Genomic DNA, 19729 nt, shown 5'->3' on the forward strand with positions numbered 1-19729 from the left:
TGATTGTATAGTGGTGAAATAAAACGATTTGATTTGAATTGTTTTAATTGGGTTTTATGTTCATATTTCATCTGAGTAATTTAAGAACTGCTCCTTTTTACACAATGATATTATTTTATCATACAAATATTATTTTCTCTTAAGTCAATGCAATTTAAAAATGTAATCATTTAAAGCCTAGTTCGAGGTAGAAATTCGAGGCTTGTTTCAAAAAACACCTCTGAAACATTGGGATGTGTATCTTTTACTTTTGTGCAGTGTGTATGATAGAGACAAAACTGCATATATTAAGTGTTGGGTTATTTAAAGACGCACGGATTGACAGTCGCCCTAAAATTCAAAACTATAACGAATAGCCGAGTTGTAAGTAGAGTGTTTGGACCACATTGCTCCATGACGAATACATCTGGCTGTGTACGCATGGACAGATGCAGAGGGTCTATGGATGAGTTTGTTTAAGGGATAGTTTTTATGTCTGCTCCAACGCACTCCTGTCAGGCAGTCAGAAAACTCACTGTAATTTTAGTCTTAATATTCTGAGACATTGCTGAGCATAAAATAACCCATAAGAGAAAAAACTAAACGTTCGAGATGAAACAGAGACACTTATATGTATGCATTATATAAATGTATATAGGCGCATTTATATTAACTTTAATACTACCTGGAGATATCGTGTTGGGGGACCATGAATGTACATTAAAGAACGCACTTAGCCAGTCTGAATGAAGAAGCAACCTCCGAACGACCCAAATTCATAACCAGTTCCGTTCACTTCCACAGCGGGGCAGCGTTTCAACAATTCACAGTACCCTAACCATGGGCAACTGAGAACAACTTAACTTGATGTCGAATGCTACATACCAACACTCTGATGTAGACAGAAAGCTATATAAGTGTGGACACATGTCTGCGCTCCCATCATGAACGCGTCCGCAGCATCGAGGACCATAAGCCATGATAACAGATCTTTATTTTACGCACGTTTACGCAAACGCAATAACTCGCCACAAACGGAATCAAATGCTATGATTTATGGCGAGGATTGTTGAACTGTGGATAAAATGAAAATAAATGGCAGTCGATTGATGAACAGTTCTTCACTGACCCCCTACGCGGTCACTCTGAATCGCCCTCCGTGGGTCGCCACAACTTTGGGGAGCTTTTTGATCTTCACCATTGTGGTTGATATATTGGGGAACCTCTTGGTCATCTTCTCCGTCTACAGAAACAAGAAACTAAGAAACGCAGGTAAGAGTTTTTCAATTCCCAAATGTTTTCCACCGATTTAGAGATTAAAAAGGATGAGGATCACGAACAAGCGCAAATTGCCAACATCAAAACTTTGTCGAACTGATTTGGTATTCTTTTAAGCGCATTTTTATCATTCTATGTTAATGTTATTCTCCAAAACCTCACAACATATGAGGTAGGTTATATCACAATAAGAAAAGATGTATTGAATCACCGACTAAAGCTTTTTGAGAATTGTCTCTTTTTCAGTAATGTTAGATCGCGTTGAAACATCAGATGAATTTTGGATCCAGTGCCCAATTTAAAGCAAGAAAGGGGACTTGCGATCTATCATTATTTTATCATTTGACTAAAGCATTTTAAATATATATTGTACCTGAATTTGTTTAAGGAAGTCCCATGTAGGACGTTTTGGTACACCACAGTCTCGACACATACTGTCAAATTATAGTAGCAATGTATTAAGAAGCTGTTCCTCAATTAAATACATGTGTTTATGTGTACTAGCTAACATTAACACTAATGTAAATTGTAACAGTTTATAAATGAACATGGTGGATCATAAAGCATGAATTTAACCACACTGCTTGTTTTTTACTCAGCATCTTATGTGTCAATGGGTTTTTTTGTTGTGCTATATTACATGGAACAGTATGTAAACTATACACTCTTCTCTATCTTTAGAAGCTTCAGGTAATTGGCCCAACATCAAGCAATACTGAATCGGCCAGTCATGTTCCATATGTTACTTTTCTCTGCCAATAGAGACATAGACCTTACAGTATGTTGTTCTTTAAGCGTGTGACACTAAAGCGATTTTCACAGGGTGAAACTGATAAGGGTATTAAGTAAAGGTGTGTATTAAACTGGGTATTGTATACAAATTATGCCCTCATAAATTCCCACAAACATTTACTGTATACTTGATTAATTAATTCACACAGTTATTTTATAATCTGCTCTCTCTCTCTCTCTCTCTCTCTCTCTCACTCTCTTAATATGTACCATTTACAAAACTTGTAAAAGTCGTAAAATCTATATAATTTGTTGATTTGGCAGACAAATGGCATCACATAAATATGAATTTTAATATGAATTTTAATCTTCGATATGCTTTTAAACCCAGTCTGTGAAAACGCAGCTAAAAAAACAAGCTCAATTGTTAAGATCTCAGATTTTGCTATCCCATCATTAGATTTTGAGACTTTAGCCTGGTTTATACACACTGGGTCATGAGTTTTTTAAGAACTTGGATGTAAAATGTTGTGCATTAACCATTATGTATTACACAGGTAGTGAGGATTGACTTACTGTAACTACCTGTAGTTGTATCTGCCAAAAATAACACAACACTGTAAATGAACATAACGTTGGATCACATTGTACTGAAAAATAAACACATTGTACAAGCGATATAAAATACGTTTAAATTGATTGAAACAGTGGAAGTTGTAAAAAATTGACATTCCTACATGGATTAATGCAAATAAAAAGTAAGTGTAAGGGATTAGTTTTACTTGATGTTCAAGCACTGCTTCTCAGATTCAAAAGGGGGCGTGGCTTATGTGAAGTATTACTTTATGTTCTTCTTCCCATCGAGTACAGTGCACTCCGTTCTCTGATTAGTGTGTCACATTAACTCAGTAGTTGTTCCATTAGCCTCCTGCGATGTTTGCTTCATTATGTTTCCCACCAGTCAAGGTACCTCCCACGGCCTATTGTGAAGAGCACTGACCCATGGGAATATTTAATGAGCCATCGTTATGCTACATATTCAAAGTTACAGTAATTCACACGCACACACACGTATGCACGCACGCACACACACTTTCGCTCTTTATTATTCTTCTGTAATGAAACAAAGTGGTTCCTTCCCCCCCGTTGTGCTCTATCTGTTTTATTTAAGCTCTTCCATCTCAAAGAGCTATGGCACCAATGTCTGTTTGGATTATTCAGGCCAACCATACCCTGCTGTGTGGTACGCCTCATTTCAACACAGCCAGTATACTTGGATCATCTTGCCATACATGACAACTACCCTTGATATTTTGTACAGTTTGTGTTTTAAGCACAAACCATCCTGTATCAATAGTCCCTGTGTGTATTGAAAGTTTAATGTCCCATTATTGGGACGAGAGAAGAGATCTCGGGACAGTGTAATAGAGCCCAGCTCTTTTGTCCAGCTCTCGTCTCTAACTAGTGTTCTGTAGTTGTACTGACGTTGCTTATGAGCCCAAGGCGGTCTTATTAGTTGCAGTTCACTGTTCATTCAAGAGAAACTCTCCTTCACCAGTTATTCACAGAGCCTGCGTGAATGAAAGAAGGGCTCTTTCACAAGGGTGGAATGAGGACAGAATCTTTCCTGTCATACTAAACTCCAAATACCTTTTAGATGAGTATCGATCAAAGTTCATTCAGTGGGATAGATGGATAGTGACTAATACCTGCAATACTGAGACTGGAAGTGCTGCTTATCAGTGTCTTAATGATTTCTGTAAAACTGTTGATATCAACAAACAATGCTGTTAATGCATCATATTTATTTCAAAAATTGAAAAGTGTTATTCAGTACAAGAAATGAATGACAGTATTGACGCACAAAAGGCATATACTGCTTAACCCAAACTGTCAAAATGCCATTTAAAGTCAAAATAAAACGTTTTTTCTTACATATCGTGACGTTTATCCGAGTGCAACAACTTCTGAAATGAAAAAAAAATTTAGGGCGGGACTTCATTTTGATCATCGAGGACTGATTGGATCGAATAAAAGTTGGATGATTTGTAATCCAGTTTGTAATCTGTCATTCATTGCAGTCCCGCCCTCTCACCATTCCTCATGACCAGAAGTGAAGTGATATCGTTTTGAGGGGAGGGTGGAGGTTAACATTTTTAATTAAAGATTACAGTGCAAATTAATAAAAAAAAATAATGATGTGCCTGGATAAATAATTTATAATGTATAGTGCTACACTGTGTAAATCAATTTGAACTGACAGATTTAATTTCATGCCGACTTTGAGGTTTTAGATAGTGATACTAACTTCTGCTAAAGCAGCTCTTGTACAGAGATTTCAACATTGTGAGGCAGACTAACTTTTTTTATCCAAAATTAGAACATTTTTATTCAAATTTCATGTTAATCAAACAAAACAAACTGTTTTATGCATTAACTTTCTTACCTATTTTACTATGCAGCTAATTTGTTAATGTGCACTTTTTTTACGATTTGTTTTTGTGCCGGGTATGTCTTTAGTTTTGCTTTATTCATTTTTTGGGGCTTAATATGCTTTTATTATGATAGAACAGTTGAGAGATGACAGGAATGGGTTAGGTGGAGAAGAGGAGTTGAATGGTTGCAGGGCTATGCAGTAAAAGATCAGCAGGTGGATCTCTAACGTTTATTCAGATCTGAAGCGTGTGCTTAGACCAAACTTACCTGACATTTACAACAAGTCAATTTATCGATGAAACAACAGAAAAATATATTATGTTTGTTTGTGACGACCTAAGACTTTAGAAGAACGTCAGTATATTGAGACTATCATGACACTTTATCATAGCCGACATTCAATGCAGGACCCCAGTGACAGCAGCCAATACGAGAAACATTTTTATTTATTCTGTTTCTTTCGTGTTTTATTAAATGGGCAGCAAGTACAAACATATAATATTAAAAGATCTGTGTGCAGAAGCACATATGCTGAAATCTATGTATCGTTAGGCCTAACTTTTACCTGCAAGCTTTTGTGGCATCAGATCAAATTTTGAATGTTGCTGTCGGAAACAGGACACATTGTGAATGATGCATGCGGAATCAGTACGAGATAACATAATTGGTGGGAATGATCCGTCCCACGTGCAGACTAGGCGACTAGTTTGTGCAACTCCCTAGTGGATATAGTGGAGGATTATCGGGCAAAGGACTCCCCGAGATGGGAATAAACTTGAGTCGTTCCCAGCGCACTAGCGCTTTTTGTTCTATTCTTATCATACACATTTATAGAAAAAAAAGGTCCAAACGCTAACTAATATGCTATAGGCAAACAACAAAAATATGCTAATATACGATCATTAGAAAACCGCAATCCTAACCTTTATCTTTATAATGAAATCCCAGATAGCCAGTCAGCGATTTATTTTTCATAATTTATTAAAATGTTAATGTAACAGATTCCGTAAGCCTGGTGACTGTCAACCTGATTGCGTATAAATAACACGCTTCTGCATTATCGTCTAATACGTACGCCAAATTGCGAGCATATGATACGCCAATGTTTGCTTGTACCTGGGTGGAGAGCAGCCATTTTAAAACGTACATGAAGGAAACACTGAAATAATTAAAATAATAAGGTTAGGTTTAGGGTTTGGGTTAGGGTAGAGGTTATCACAAAAGGCTATGTTTGCAAAGGGCCACATTGCCTTATTTCAACTTCAGGTCTTGTTATCATACTGCATTGCCCCACAGGAAGCTTACTTATATTTTGCTTTTGGAAATGAAGCTTCAATTCCTCACTTCTGCCTGACTTGGCCCTCGGTCTGCCTTTGGGTTTGTTTCACTGTCCTAATAAATGGGCAATGTTGTGCGCTCAGTTACAGACCAACTCATGTGAAAAATCGCTTGCTCTCCCTCTCTGTCTGAGATCTGAGTCAGTATCTATTAACTTATAACTAAACTAATAGGACACATTGTGATTTTTTACATTATGCCAACTCTGTGGCCCATACTATAGCTATGTAGAGTAAGGGAGGGCAAAATGAGGAAATTGTTTTTCTGGGTTTTGTCTGCAAATGATTTTGATCTGAATTTTGTTTAGAGAATGCTAGACTATGTAAACACCATGGTTTGTAAATACGATAACCATGCAGTCCAGTACCATACAGTAAGCATCTGGTACCGCACTGAACTTTGGTAATGCTCTTTCTAAAACCAAGAGGTATAACATGACCTTTATCATTTTTATCAAGTTCTTGTGTACATCATAGACATGTAATTTGGCATTTACTTTTTTACTGTATAAACTGTTTATTTGAACCTCAGTAAATAGTGTGCTGCATTAGAGTAAAACATAATGTCAGTAAAAATGTAGACTTAATACTTCCCATATTATAGGTCAAGTGAATGAAATTTAGCAATATCTAGTGGTAAGGTTGCGAATTGCAACCAACGGCTCACTCCGAAAAGATGTGTTTTCAGCCGTAGAGATCATCTGTAGAGGTTTGGTTGTGCAAGCTAGAAGTCCATCAAGTAGTGCATTGCAGTCGTCCAGCCTGGGCAGATCAAGAGCCTGGACTAGGACTTGCATAGGATGCTCAGATAGTAAAAGTCTTATTTTCCTAATATTCTTTTATAAGAATATCAACTAGTATAACATAATTATACTAATAATTTCCTATAAATTATAGAGCGGCTTTATGCTGTTTGCCCTTCTCGCTACAATGTGTTGCTGTTATATGAACGCTTCTTTGATTTTAAATGCATGTGACAGTTAAATACACTACATGCTAACTACACGTTCAGATGAGAGGCAGAGGGCTCACACACACATGGAGCTCATTGGAAGAGAGTGCATGCTAACACAGAAGAGGAGGATGAGTCGCGCATGTGACCATGCGGCACTCACACCAAACAAGTCAGGAAAGACAGAGGACGTTGAAGCGCTGTTTATCCACTAGTTGATCACAGAGACAGTTATTATCAGGGATGGATAAAAAATTACAATATGTCACACCAAATATACTTGGGCAGCCATTAATATACCTGGGTGGACTGCTCAAGTAAATGTATGGGAAACACTGTATTATATTGCATTTCTGTCAACAGATCCTCGAAATGACGTATATGTTGATATTCGGTTTGCTACTTTATTTGCTTTCCTTTATGTGGTTGTGCCTGTGGCAGATGACTTTAATATCAAATGTCATATCACCCTCTTCTTAGACTCCAAAGTTGATTATTAGAAATAAATATCATTGACGGGGTTCTGTCTCTTAAACACCGATACAGTGTGGTAAATATGTTTTTTGTAACTTGCCACATTTGAAAATAAATTTTGTGCATTCTTGTACCTAAACCGTGTACTGAAGTTCTGTACTCTACTGACTGAACATCTATAGTTGTCTTAAGTTATCAAGCAGAATTATACAGGAAATAAATGTTGGGTTGCTTGGGAAGACAACAGTATCAGTGGCCACAAACCCCAGTGATCCTGTAACAGTAAAATATTGATTCAGGCATAATATTTCTCTAAACTCCACAGCAATCTGAAGAATCTCTTCAGGGGAGACAAAAAGATATCAGCCTTTATTTTCAACGAATAATGATGAAAAAAATGTGATACTGAAGTCCCTTTTAGCAAAGTCTCCCTACTAGGGGGCCGTATTTGCAATACCTCTATTGCACTACACAAAGCAATGCACTTTTCCCCATTCATAGTAGTATTATCTTGTTAATATCTATAAACTTTGGTTTTAGTAAGTTTTAATTCTTCAGACATTTTATATTTATATGGAAATGCTATGAAGGTTTCTTTGGTGCAAAACAACTGAGTGCCTGTGGGAGTTGAATTTGTAATTCTAGAGGTTGGCAACACATGTGTATCAGTAAATTTGAAGTCAAAATTTGAAGTTGCAAACTTGTAGTTTTTTTGTTTCTCCCGCAAACACAACACAACTGTTACACCTTCTTGAATCCTTCAGTGCAAGTGCACAAATCCAAATCTACAAATCACAAACTAAGATACCCGTGCACTCACATTTTTTGAATTGCTGGAGTTAATATGGGGCAAAACACATTCACACACCTGCACCAAAAGACTTGATTTCACAGATGAGTTTTGCACATTTGCAAAGCAGTATGTGAATTCTGAGTGAGTGGTGCTTGAAAAAAAATTCACACAAATTAAAGGTTTTATTCACTGTCAGAGACTCGCAGCAGCAGATTCAAGAACTACAAGTTAAGTTCTTGTGTTTGTGCTAGAAATATGTCCAAGAATAAAACCTTTAATTTGTGAGAAAACATTTGACAAGCATTCATCTTTCATTGCATGAACTCACACAATGATTTGGGGATGTGCAAAACTCGTCTGAGAAGGCACGTCTTTTGGTGCAGGCGTGTGATTGTGTTTTACTCCATATTTACTGCAGCAATTGTAACAAAAAATGCACAAGTGTCGTAGTTTTTGATTTGTAGAATTGGATTTGTGTGGCCAACCTCTACAACTTCAAATTCCACTCTCAGAGGATCCTTCATAAAATGCTTTCTCCAAGATAAAAGTGTATCTGCTGTCACCTGAGATATTTGACTTGACAATTCTAAAGAATTCTTTTTTTTTTTTTTTTGAAATTGTGAGAGTTTTAATTTCCTGTGTTAACTTTAAACATAAATACTGCACACACTCCATTGGACATAATCAGATCAATTTAAACTTCATATTTGATTTCCAGATCTTGACTGAATAAATAAACCATGACATAATTTAAAATGTCCACTGGGACCAATGCAGTGTTGCTGGAATCTTATGAGACCACACTTTACACTGATTTTAAATATGAATTGATTATTAATTGATAATGATTTATCAAATGTGCTTTTCCCCATTCATAATATTATTATCTTGTTAATATCTATAAACTTTGGTTTTAGTCAGTTTTAATACTTCAGTCATTTTTCATCATTGTTATTTTTTCATCATTACTCACCCTCATGTCATTCTAAACCTGTATGACTTTCTTTCTTCTGCAGAGAGAAAAAAACAACAACATTGACTTCCATTGTACTGTGTTAACACAAAACCACATTTTTCTTCTTTTGTGTTCCTAAGAGTAAATAGTCATGTACAAGTTTTAAACAACATGACAGTGAATAAATGCTTTCCTGTAGCTCAGTGGTAAGAGCATTGCGTTGTGGGTTCGATTCCAGGGATTGCAAATACCTATGTAAAATGTATAGGATAAAGCAATGTAAGTCGCTTTGGATAAAAGCGTCTGCCAAATGCTTAAATGTAAATGAATGATGACAGAATTTCAAATTTTTGGGTGATCTGTCCCTTTAAGTTTTAAATTGCAAAATAATCTCCGCTGTGCCTTTATTTTTCAGAATAGGCATTTCTCAGTTTTGAGGTTAACAGAGGTTAAGATAAAAGTTAAAGGTAATTGCATCTTTGTGCACCCTGCATGGAGACACATCCAGCACAATCCTGTTGGTGAATTAGTGCTGCCAGGCTTAAGGGGTCATTCACAGACATCATTCGGATATACGGTGTGAGTCAGGCTCATTCAGTTTGACCAGGAATTCTCCACTCCAGTGCTGCTTGCTTTCTTCTTTTTTTGTGGTCTCTTTCGCTGCTTATGTAATATGGTGTCCTATTGCCTGTAGAGTGCTACAGAGCTTGTCGACTGAACTTTTATATTCTATTCAAGTTGAATAGAGTTGATTTATTGAGTTGATTTATTTTGAATAAATGGTTGAATTGGTGGCCTAAGAAACTCAGTCTCTCATTAATCACCAAAAGATGGAACATCCTTTTCCAGGGAGAGATTTATTCAAGGGCAGATTTATTCATTTAGATTTTTCTGAAAATGAAGAGACTATTAAAATCATTACCAGGCTTTTTATTGGACAATTTATTTTGTCATGAAATCTCAAAACGTAAAATATCATTGAAACACAATGTTCACACATTTTAATGGAATAGTTTTCTCAAAAATAAGGATGTCAGGATTTCCTCACCTGGAAACCTATGTACATTTTCTTGTTGTGCTGAACACAAAGAAAGATATTTGAAAGAATGTTTATAATCAATGGTGCGGCAGAACTGATTGCTTACCCACATACTTCAAAGTATCTTCTTATGTGTTCAACAGAACAAAGACATCTCTAAAGCTTTTTAACAACTTCAAGGTGAGTGTATGATGACATAATTTTTATTTTTGGGTGAACTGTCCCTTTACATTGTATATTTACCAAAAAAGCTAAAAGCACATACACTTTAAATCTCTATTCCTATAATTTCCCATGAGATCCTGTTGACAGTTTTTTAAACCTTCTGGCTTACGAACAGAAAATGTATGATTTGAAGATTTTTCTCTGTTTTTGAACGCTGAAATTAAGCAGTTTCATTTTCCCTAGACATTGACAACCTCAAATACTCTGCAAAGTTCAAGAGAAGTTTGTCTTAAAAATAGTAAATTTATTAGTCACTTAAAAAACTTGGAATGGTAAACTAAGTGAGTTGCCGTTAGAAACATTGCTGTGTATAGTTTGGATAATCGTATATAGGGAATAAGGAGCCTCGCTACAGGGCTCCTCTTGGGCTTCCTCCTCTGTTCATATTTTACCCTGTCTGCTAGTCTCCCTGTTCAGACTTGAAGAACACAACCGCTTCAATTAGAGAAGCTGCTTCTCATGCTGAGATGTCACAAGAATTATTCAGATTCACTGTTCTGGAAAGATTTTCTGCTCTGTTGATTCCTCTTAACATTAGGCTAAATTTGCTAAATCATGAATCAATTTATTTGGCAATCCTTCAGGATTTCAACATTTTCACAGCAGTGTGTAACTCTCTAGTTTATGAGTAAAAAAGGGCAGTCGTTGAGTGCAGTGTTCCAAATCTGTGCTAGAAGTCTGAGTCCATGTAATTGATGTTCTGAATATTTTAATCTTTCCTCTTTGAAAGAGGCAAACTGAGAGGCCAGTGGGTGTTTTTAACATTTCTAGATGCTTTATGTGTTCTTGTTGCCTGTCGTATCAACAGGGTTTGGAGCTGAGAGGCCAAGTCAAGTAGACTTAGCAGAAATCAGTGTAGACAGATGGAAGAATAGATGCCATGTCAATAGTTTTCAGGTCATACAACATGTTATATGTCCTCAAATGACACACGCCCTGTGGGGGGGGGGCATGTCAATGTCCATTTACAAGAACACTTGTTTTCCGATCAAATAAAAATGTTATGCACCCCAAGGAGTGCTAATGGTTAGTTCAACTTAAGATGTATATTCTGTCAGCATATACTGATCTTTACCTGTATGTTTAGTGGAACATAAGAGAACATTTTGAGACTGTTATTCACTAATAAAGAAAATAGGCAAATGGGTTGCATGCTGACCTAATTTCCAATGTTTGGTAAATCCCTGAAAGACACAAACAGAGTCATGTGTACCTTTAAATGAGACCTCTAAATCAGAAATAAAATACATTAAAAAATATCATTTGAACCTTTTATATGATGTTGTATGCCTCTAATTCTGAAATAAATAGGTTTAAAAAAAAAAAAAAGAGTATCGATAAGAGATGATTCGATACTAGTGGTGGGGCGAGACATTATCCCATGAGGCGAAACAGGAGACTGGGTTCACGAGAAGGAGACGAGACTGAAACAAATTAAACTTCTATTTTAATAAATTATATTATGCACTATGCAGCTTTAAACAGTAAACAGTAACACTGCAAAATGTTTTGCAACAAACTCACAGGGAAGTAATTGCACAAAAATCATATACAGTATAAATAAAAATAAATAATACGACTATCCCCGCACAAATATCAGTAACCATAATTACCGTAACCATCAGTAGTGCTGTTTTAAAACTCGAAGTGAAAAGAAATACTGACATTTTTTCTTTCAGCATGAAATAGAGCTAAAAGATGAACTACACAGCCTAAGATACACTGTAAAAAAAATCCTGTAAAATTTACAGTAAACTACTGGCAGCAGGGTTGCCAGCCAGTTACTGTAAATTGTACAGCCACAGTACTGTAATTTAATTTACAGCCATTTACTGTAATTGCAGAATACAGGAAAAACTGTAATTTTGAATAGCAACAGTATAATGCTGTATTTTTTACAACAAATTGCTTGATTTTAATTTATTTTATTTAGAAGAAATACATAAATCACTGTATTTCCAGTACGTTTTGCATACTGGATATACAGTGTTTAATTTGACTTTAATTTGTAATTGATACAAAAATACATTACAGACGAATTGTGTACGTTGTTGTACATGAAATAATTTTATTCAGTTTCAACTTCATAGTATCCAACATGGCTCTTTAAACATTCATGTTTAAACAACGCGTTAACCAACATTACCATCATGAAACAAAATTGCAAAACAAGGCCCAAGTGAGTCTGTAAAACGGTCCACATCTTGATCCATCAGAGCACAACAAGTAGTTAGAACTATGGAAACAAAACAAGAGAATAATGTTAGATATTCAATTTATAGTCAGAGAAAAACAGAGGACAACATATACAGTCAGAGAATAATATGATGTAATTCAATGATGAGATCTCTGTGTTTGTGTGCGTGTGTGTATGTGTGTGTGTGCGTGTGTGTGTGTGTCTGTGTGTGTGCGTGCTTCTTACTTTTCATCGATTACAATGAAAATTCATCATTGTGTAGAGCGGCAACATGTGGGTTCACTGCAACCTGTTTCTTCTGTTTCCTGGCATTTTAGATGATGCTTCTTCTTGTTCCACTCTCTGGATTAATATCTACAAAGAGTCAGGAAAAACAAAATGTTATATATTAAATGTACAAAATATATTATATTAAAACACATGAATTAAATCATTAGCTTGCTAGTGTTAAATAGCGGAGACTTCTAAATAATTTGCCCTAAAAAAATCCATCTCTCGTTGAGAAATATTGTTTTAAAGGTCTTAACAGGTATATAACATTAACATATCTATAAAATGCAGGTAATGAAGTTGTTCAACTAATACCTTTCATTGGACTCCAAGATACACGCTTGCCCCATCCTGGTACTCAAGATTGAATATGTAACATGCTATGAACAGAGTGGGAAGGCCAGACATGAAGCTGTGCTGAGCACGTCACAGTCACACACAACCTAACCTGCAGTAGTCAGCATCCAGTGGCCTGCATGGCAAAGTGTGTCTTAAAACAAACAATACCACATGTGACAATAGTTAATAGTTACTATACAATTTTATCTTTAAGCTTTTTACATTTAAACTACATTTTAGTATAAGTGACTATACAAACAAACTCTAAGCAAATTACACAGATTAATTTACACTTAAAACGTACTTATACAGAAATGTAAGCTAACTAACGTTAGGGATGTCACGGTCAAGAAATTGTCACACTAGTATTTTGTAACGGGTCGTCTCACTCCCACCATCCCACGGTCCTATCTGTTCGACAGTCCTGCTCTAACGATGAGGGTGTCGGTAACGTCTTTTGCTACAGCTCTCATCTGGCCTCCGATACATAAACTGTATATCTAGATGGTTACGTACATTAATCACTTTACCGGGCTATCCTCCGTGAACAACGACTTACCTCAAGCTTTAGTGACTTGTTTTAATTTGGGCGCTCGATTTAACGGATGACTGCATTTGCAAATTTGAATTACACCAGAAAATAATCACGACCGAGTGTGGTATCACAACTGTCGAAGCATGTAACTTTTACCGAGTCTACGGCGTGCGCGATGTTCAACATTAAAAAAACAACCGTCAACTTACTAATACAATGAACTGTAGCTCGTCACATACCGACTTCGCTCCTGATTTGTACAAAAACTCTAAATAACATGAACAACTTCTGTCCTCAGGTGCTATAGCGACGGAGAATGTTTGAAATCTTACCGCGACGGCGCTGCTGAAACCCCGCGCAAGACTCCTTCGGTCCCCGCGGATGGAGGCTGAATCCGGGGTTACCAATGTGAAACGCGAATGTAGATACCTCTATATAAAGTTACCACTATGATAGTTACCAAATATCGAAAAAACGTAATAAATCACTTACCACATGTGTGAATCACTCATTTTGCGCACTACACCAATCTCGACCGTTGAAGATCATCCCGCCATTGTAGATTTGAAATTTACAGCAATATTCTGTACATTTGAGTTAATCCGTCACGTGACCCCAGAATGCATTGCACTTTACAGCAATATTCTGTATTATTTAAAAAACAGTCAGCTTCTGTAAAATAACGCTGTAGTTTTTACAGCAATTCGTTACAGTGTATGGTCATGTTCTTTTTTAAGGGTAGTACCTCCGGGTAGTAACTATGTCTCCTGAAGTTAAAAAGACACACTCACTTGGAACAGAGGTAGCAGGGATGGAAAGATATTCTTTGACAAGAGGAGACAGCAAAGGATATTTGGAGAGGTTTTCTCTCTACCACTTCAGGGGCAGCAACTGAGTGGGATATATGCCTCTCTTCTGCAAAGTAAAATTTCGCTCTCAATCCCTTTGCTGGACTGTTCTATCTTAGAGAAAGAATCCCCTAGCAGGTCCTCAAGCGCGGTCTTCTTGTAAGCAGGTTCTGTCTTCTGACTCTCAGCTCCGAGAGTCCCATCTGTCCAATGTGTGGAATAGTGAGCTGATGTCTTTTCTTTACTCTCCATCTTCTCACCTGTGGGCTTTAAACAACAGAAACACTGGCTTTAATTAGCAGCAAAGCAAGTCCCCTCTCCCTTTCAACACAAACACACCCTGATGCTGACATGTTTCTTAAACGCACATCTACACACACGCACACGCATTACATTTGATAACATAAATCTTCAAGGAAGAAAGCATTTCTCAAACACACAAAAGGAAAGCAATTCAAATGAATGATACCTGATTTTGCAGCAATTGTTCCATCATTTTCTGTATCCCCTGGAAGACAGCCTCACTCTGGTTATGTTCTAGCTGAGGTAGAGTCTGGAAACTTGCGTCCAGTGCTGTGCTCTCTCTATCAGGGAGTTGTATGCATCCCTGCTGTATCTCCCTTAAATATTACTGTGGATTGCTCTCTTGATTTTGGCCACAGTGGGGGAATCATCATCATTTGGTGCCATGCTTTCTTCCATCGCGTTCTTCAGAGGCACGATGAGAGCCACTGCGGGGGTCTTCTCTTCGGGGGTCAGCCGTGTTAGCTGTCTTTAAACCTTTCAGAAGCTTCACAAGGTCTTTGGCATTCACCATGTCGCAGGTGTCCAGTGTATCAATGTTTCGGGCATGCTGTCTTATCTCTGGGCTGGTGAGCTCTGCTGCTATGGCAGCTTGCTTCTCCAGGTAACTTCCACTCTTCGTAGAGGGTCGTGACCACCTTGAGTAAATTGTGCGCTTGATGGGATGGCGTACTTTGACTCCCATGTGTGGATGAATCGCCAAAATCCCTGATTTTCCATCAAAGAAAATGGCCTCATATCAGCGGCAATGAAAATATCGATGTCTGTAATTATTGCCGTTGCTCTTGCACTTGACGTTGAGGTTTAGCTGAAATGGCATTTGTTATCGTTGTTTGCCCTTTCATGCGAACTGAATTGCTCTCCGTTTTCACAGCTTTCTGTAAAGTGGTTATTTTCTATGTGCTGCAACGTGGTGCTTGTGTTAGTAGGGGTGTATGGCATTCATTTCTTACAATGTTACTTAGGGTAGTCCTCGGCTAAGGATTTACATAGTCAAATCAGAATTGTCACGTCTTGACTATAGTCAACAGATAGAGGAAATGGCATGCGTGTGTCATGATAGTAAGATAACACCATTGGCTGTTGCAAACGATATCTTGGAGTTAGAGATGGGAAATATACTAAAGCCGAATTTTTGTTGCCGTTAATTGTAGAGCTCAGTTGTAGAGAGGACAGGATGCGAAGTGGGAGAGACAAGGAGATGGGTTCGGGAAAGTACCAAGAGATGGGAATGGAACTCGGGTCGCCCAATGCGCAACCCTGCGCCACATGTCGGAGCACTGCCCACTCATCGGCTCTGACGAGGAGATATTTTTTTACAGTGTATACTCAGGCACAACAGTTTTGTTTCTAACATGAGGCCCAAAAGTTTATGGCAAGTGAAATACCATGTGACAATAACAGATGCAAGTCAAATCCTTTTATTAGTGAAAGCAGCTGACAGACTTAGGAAAGATATGATTTAATTAGATGTGATAAAGGTCATGATGTAAAAGTATACTGGCATCCATGCTGACAAGGACAGAATATATAATCGGCCGAAACATGTTGAAAAATGTCATGCTGAATCTTCATACAAATCTAATCTGATGGCTGACCTGAAAACCTGAAAAGCCATCTGCAGAATTCTGTCTGATAAACGCAAGGCAGTCATAGGAAACCTGGATTCTATTACCGTAATATTGAATTACATATAACATTATGCAGTATTCTTTCAGTACATATGCATGTTTTGGAAAAGCCTATTTGCTTAAAGTAACATTTTCTTAACTGTACTTTCTTGCAGGAAACTTTTTCGTAGTGAGCCTGGCGGTAGCTGATCTGGTGGTAGCCGTGTACCCTTATCCACTGGTGCTGGTGTCCATTTTCCATAATGGATGGAATTTGGGATTCCTCCACTGCCAAATCGGTGGATTTCTGATGGGACTGAGCGTGATTGGATCTATATTTAACATCACTGGCATCGCCATCAATCGCTACTGCTACATCTGCCACAGTCTCAAGTATGACAAGCTATACAGCGACAAGAACTCCCTATGTTACGTTCTTCTAATCTGGCTTCTGACTGTGGTCGCGTTAGTGCCGAACTTTTACGTAGGCTCCCTGCAGTACGACCCCAGGGTTTACTCTTGTACGTTTGCACAGTCGGCCAGTTCGGCGTACACCATCGCCGTCGTGTTCTTTCATTTCATTCTTCCAATCATGATTGTGACCTACTGCTACCTGAGAATCTGGATCTTGGTGATTCAGGTGAGGAGGCGTGTCAAACCCGAGTTCAGGCCAAAGCTCACACCACACGACGTGAGGAATTTCATCACCATGTTTGTGGTGTTTGTTCTGTTTGCCGTGTGCTGGGCCCCACTTAATTTTATCGGTCTTGCGGTTGCCCTGGACCCCGATCGGGTCGCGCCGCTGATCCCAGAGTGGTTTTTTGTATCTAGTTATTTTATGGCCTATTTCAATAGCTGCCTTAATGCCATAGTGTATGGACTGCTGAACCAAAACTTTAGAAGAGAGTACAAAAAAATTATCGTCTCGCTCTGCACGGCACGAATTTTCTTCCCGGAGAGTTCGAATGATGCTGCGGAACGAATTAAAAGCAAGCCATCCCCTTTAATGACAAACAACAACCAAGTAAAAGCAGACACGGTATGACATCCCAAGGACGGACACTGTGAGAAAAACTTACCAAATATCCATCGCAGCTGCTTCCAGAGTATTTATTACAAATGTTTGTATCGTTTATACAGGTGTACCTGTTGCTTTTATAAAGGATGCATTACAAATAGCGTGTCACTGTGTTTACAAGTTCACAATGCAAATGTTTTTATTCATACATATGTTTTCTGATGAAGAACGAGGTAACGAATAAGAGAATTGAGATGTGCTCCACTATTGAATTTAATGATTTTTATTCATGTGCAGCGAGTGCTAAATATCATCGCTGTCCTTATCAAACCTTTGATGTCCAAATGCAAAGTTTTTCAGGAAATTAATTTAATTAATGAAATACTGTGTTGTCAAAATTGCAAGCACTTTTGATACTTTTTAGTTTGGATGCACGATAATTATCAGCCATATCGGTATCAGACCGATATTTTTAATCTTATCGGTATCGGCTGATAATAAAATTTAGTTATAGCTGATAAATCATAAATCATTTCCTGTGGTTAAACTTCTTCAGCTGCATGCTGCTCACAGTTAAAATACACTACAGTACTGTCTACACTACAGACAGTTTTTTATGAATGTGTTATTTATAAGAACAAAAGCAATTGTTTGAATTATACTGCTGTCTGAATGCTTTCTGTCTTGAGACCTGTTAAACACGTGGCTATTTTTCTGGGTTGCTCTGGAAGAACATCTATAATTTGTGTATTAAATAAAAAAGATACCACAAAAGTCTGATGGTAAAATAATCGTTACCTAGTGTTAAGTAGGCTTGGTACATGATTTTCAGGGAACAAAAGAGAACTAACGGTAACCTTGTTTTCTGCATTGAATGTTTTAAAATAAAAGAAGTCCACTATTTGCCTTTTGATTCAGTCTTAGGGAATTTTATATTAATATTTAGATACTATACTGGCCATACTGTATATCGGTTATCAGCTTCCAATCTTAAATTATTATCAGTTATCGTTATCGGTGCATCCCTACTTTTTCAGGATTTGCAAAACCCACTGACAAACATGAAGGGTGGCTGATAATGATTTATGGCAAAACATTTAAATCACAAAAAATGGACATACAAGGTTTCAGAAAGACAGCGGCGATATATTTAATGGTTTTTGGGTTTGATTTACTTAAACAACCAAACTTGTCAAAATATATATTTGCTTTTTCAAAGAAATGACAGTTCTCATGACAGATTTAGGTTTGAATTGCAATGTTATGTTACCAAATTAACGGGGTCACCATGGCATCTGTATGGCTTTGAGCAAAAGGGGAAAATTCCCCAAAGAACATGTACAGTACCGTAACAGAATTCAATAAAACTGTAAAAAATGATTTATAATGTTATTCTATTATGTTACAACTGGAGTGACAACAAGCAGTATCTAAATCTAATCTAATGATGAACAGAAAGCAGAAGACAATGTCCACATCTTATCATAGACCAAGTTGAAAACAGGTACCACTTGTATATGAGTGGCACTTCCTTGTTAACAAATAAACGGATAAAATGGAACAAATGTTGTCTCCCCTTGAATAAACTGAAATGAAAGCAAGATGATTGCACGCTCAATGGAAAAAGTGGATGTCCCTCTTTCATTTTTATAATCTTTTAATGTTGGTTGAAATTCAGGTCTCATTATAAGACAAACTCAGTCTCATAAATCTATGCTAACATGCTAATGGTTTATCAACAGGACCCTTAAGGATTACAGTATGTAGGCTGTCTTAACAATACAACACTCCCCTATACCAGACACAATAAAGCCTGTCTGTTTTTTGGACACCCTCCACTGAGAGCGATTCTTTTCTGAAATCTGAAAATTCCAGTGGTGCTCTTAATACCCATTGATGTGCTTCCTCTCTATTCAAGCTTACCAAATTCCATCACATAATAAGCTTTGACAAGTTTTCTTTTCCCCTGAAACCATACATACGTAGTTTTGCACATGCGCTTACGTGGGCCATTCAGAACGTGACTCAAAAGCAAACCATAAACTCTTCATTGACCTGTTTTCGTGCCCACGGATGGTTATTTCTGGACATTTGTCGGAACCTGCGTTTAAATCTGCAAAACAATAAATAATTACATTTGTCTCATTGCGCTGGCTTGACATCAGGCATCAGGCTTTCTTTGAGTACCTCCACCCCCTGATTTCCCCAGATCCTCAGATCTTAAAGGATGAGCTGTAGAGTAGCCGCCCTCATCTGTGGAGAATTTTTTTGATTGCTATTTTTTATAATGACACATTTTAATCCCAGGATGACTCTCAGAGGAGGATTTCAAATGGTGAAATCCCAGCACCTCCACATACAAGAAAATAGAATAGCATGATTAAATTCTATATGAAACTCACTGGCTAT

The 19729-nt window shown here is 37.4% G+C and overlaps 1 protein-coding gene and 1 long non-coding RNA gene across 3 annotated transcripts; one reads left to right on the forward strand and one right to left on the reverse strand.

Annotated features, from left to right (window-relative positions):
• Nucleotides 1–875: 875 nt before the first annotated feature.
• Nucleotides 876–18796, forward strand: mtnr1ab (melatonin receptor 1A b). The gene is made up of 2 exons (XM_056770393.1): nt 876–1251; nt 16479–18796. The coding sequence occupies exons 1-2, from the start codon at nt 1065–1067 to the stop codon at nt 17345–17347; spliced, it is 1056 nt and encodes a 351-aa protein (XP_056626371.1). The 5' UTR covers nt 876–1064; the 3' UTR covers nt 17348–18796.
• LOC130438462 (uncharacterized) lies at nt 12629–14712 on the reverse strand. 2 transcript variants are annotated; one of them, XR_008909336.1, is made up of 3 exons: nt 14034–14712; nt 12983–13139; nt 12629–12751 (listed from the first exon to the last, which is right to left on the reverse strand). It is a non-coding gene; the product is annotated as an uncharacterized LOC130438462 (long non-coding RNA). The 2 variants fall into 2 exon arrangements; XR_008909335.1 differs by having other exon boundaries at nt 12983–13157.
• Nucleotides 18797–19729: the final 933 nt, after the last annotated feature.

This window comes from Triplophysa dalaica, chromosome 16, assembly GCF_015846415.1.
Source record: "Triplophysa dalaica isolate WHDGS20190420 chromosome 16, ASM1584641v1, whole genome shotgun sequence".
Taxonomy (NCBI): Eukaryota; Metazoa; Chordata; class Actinopteri; order Cypriniformes; family Nemacheilidae; genus Triplophysa; species Triplophysa dalaica.

Excerpts from the sequence above, each read along its gene's own strand:
- mtnr1ab (XM_056770393.1), top strand. The coding sequence starts at position 1,065 with ATGAAAATAAATGGCAGTCGATTGATGAACAGTTCTTCACTGACCCCC. Across the intron at positions 1,252-16,478 it reads CAAGAAACTAAGAAACGCAG|GAAACTTTTTCGTAGTGAGC; the intron begins GTAAGAGTTTTT and ends ACTTTCTTGCAG.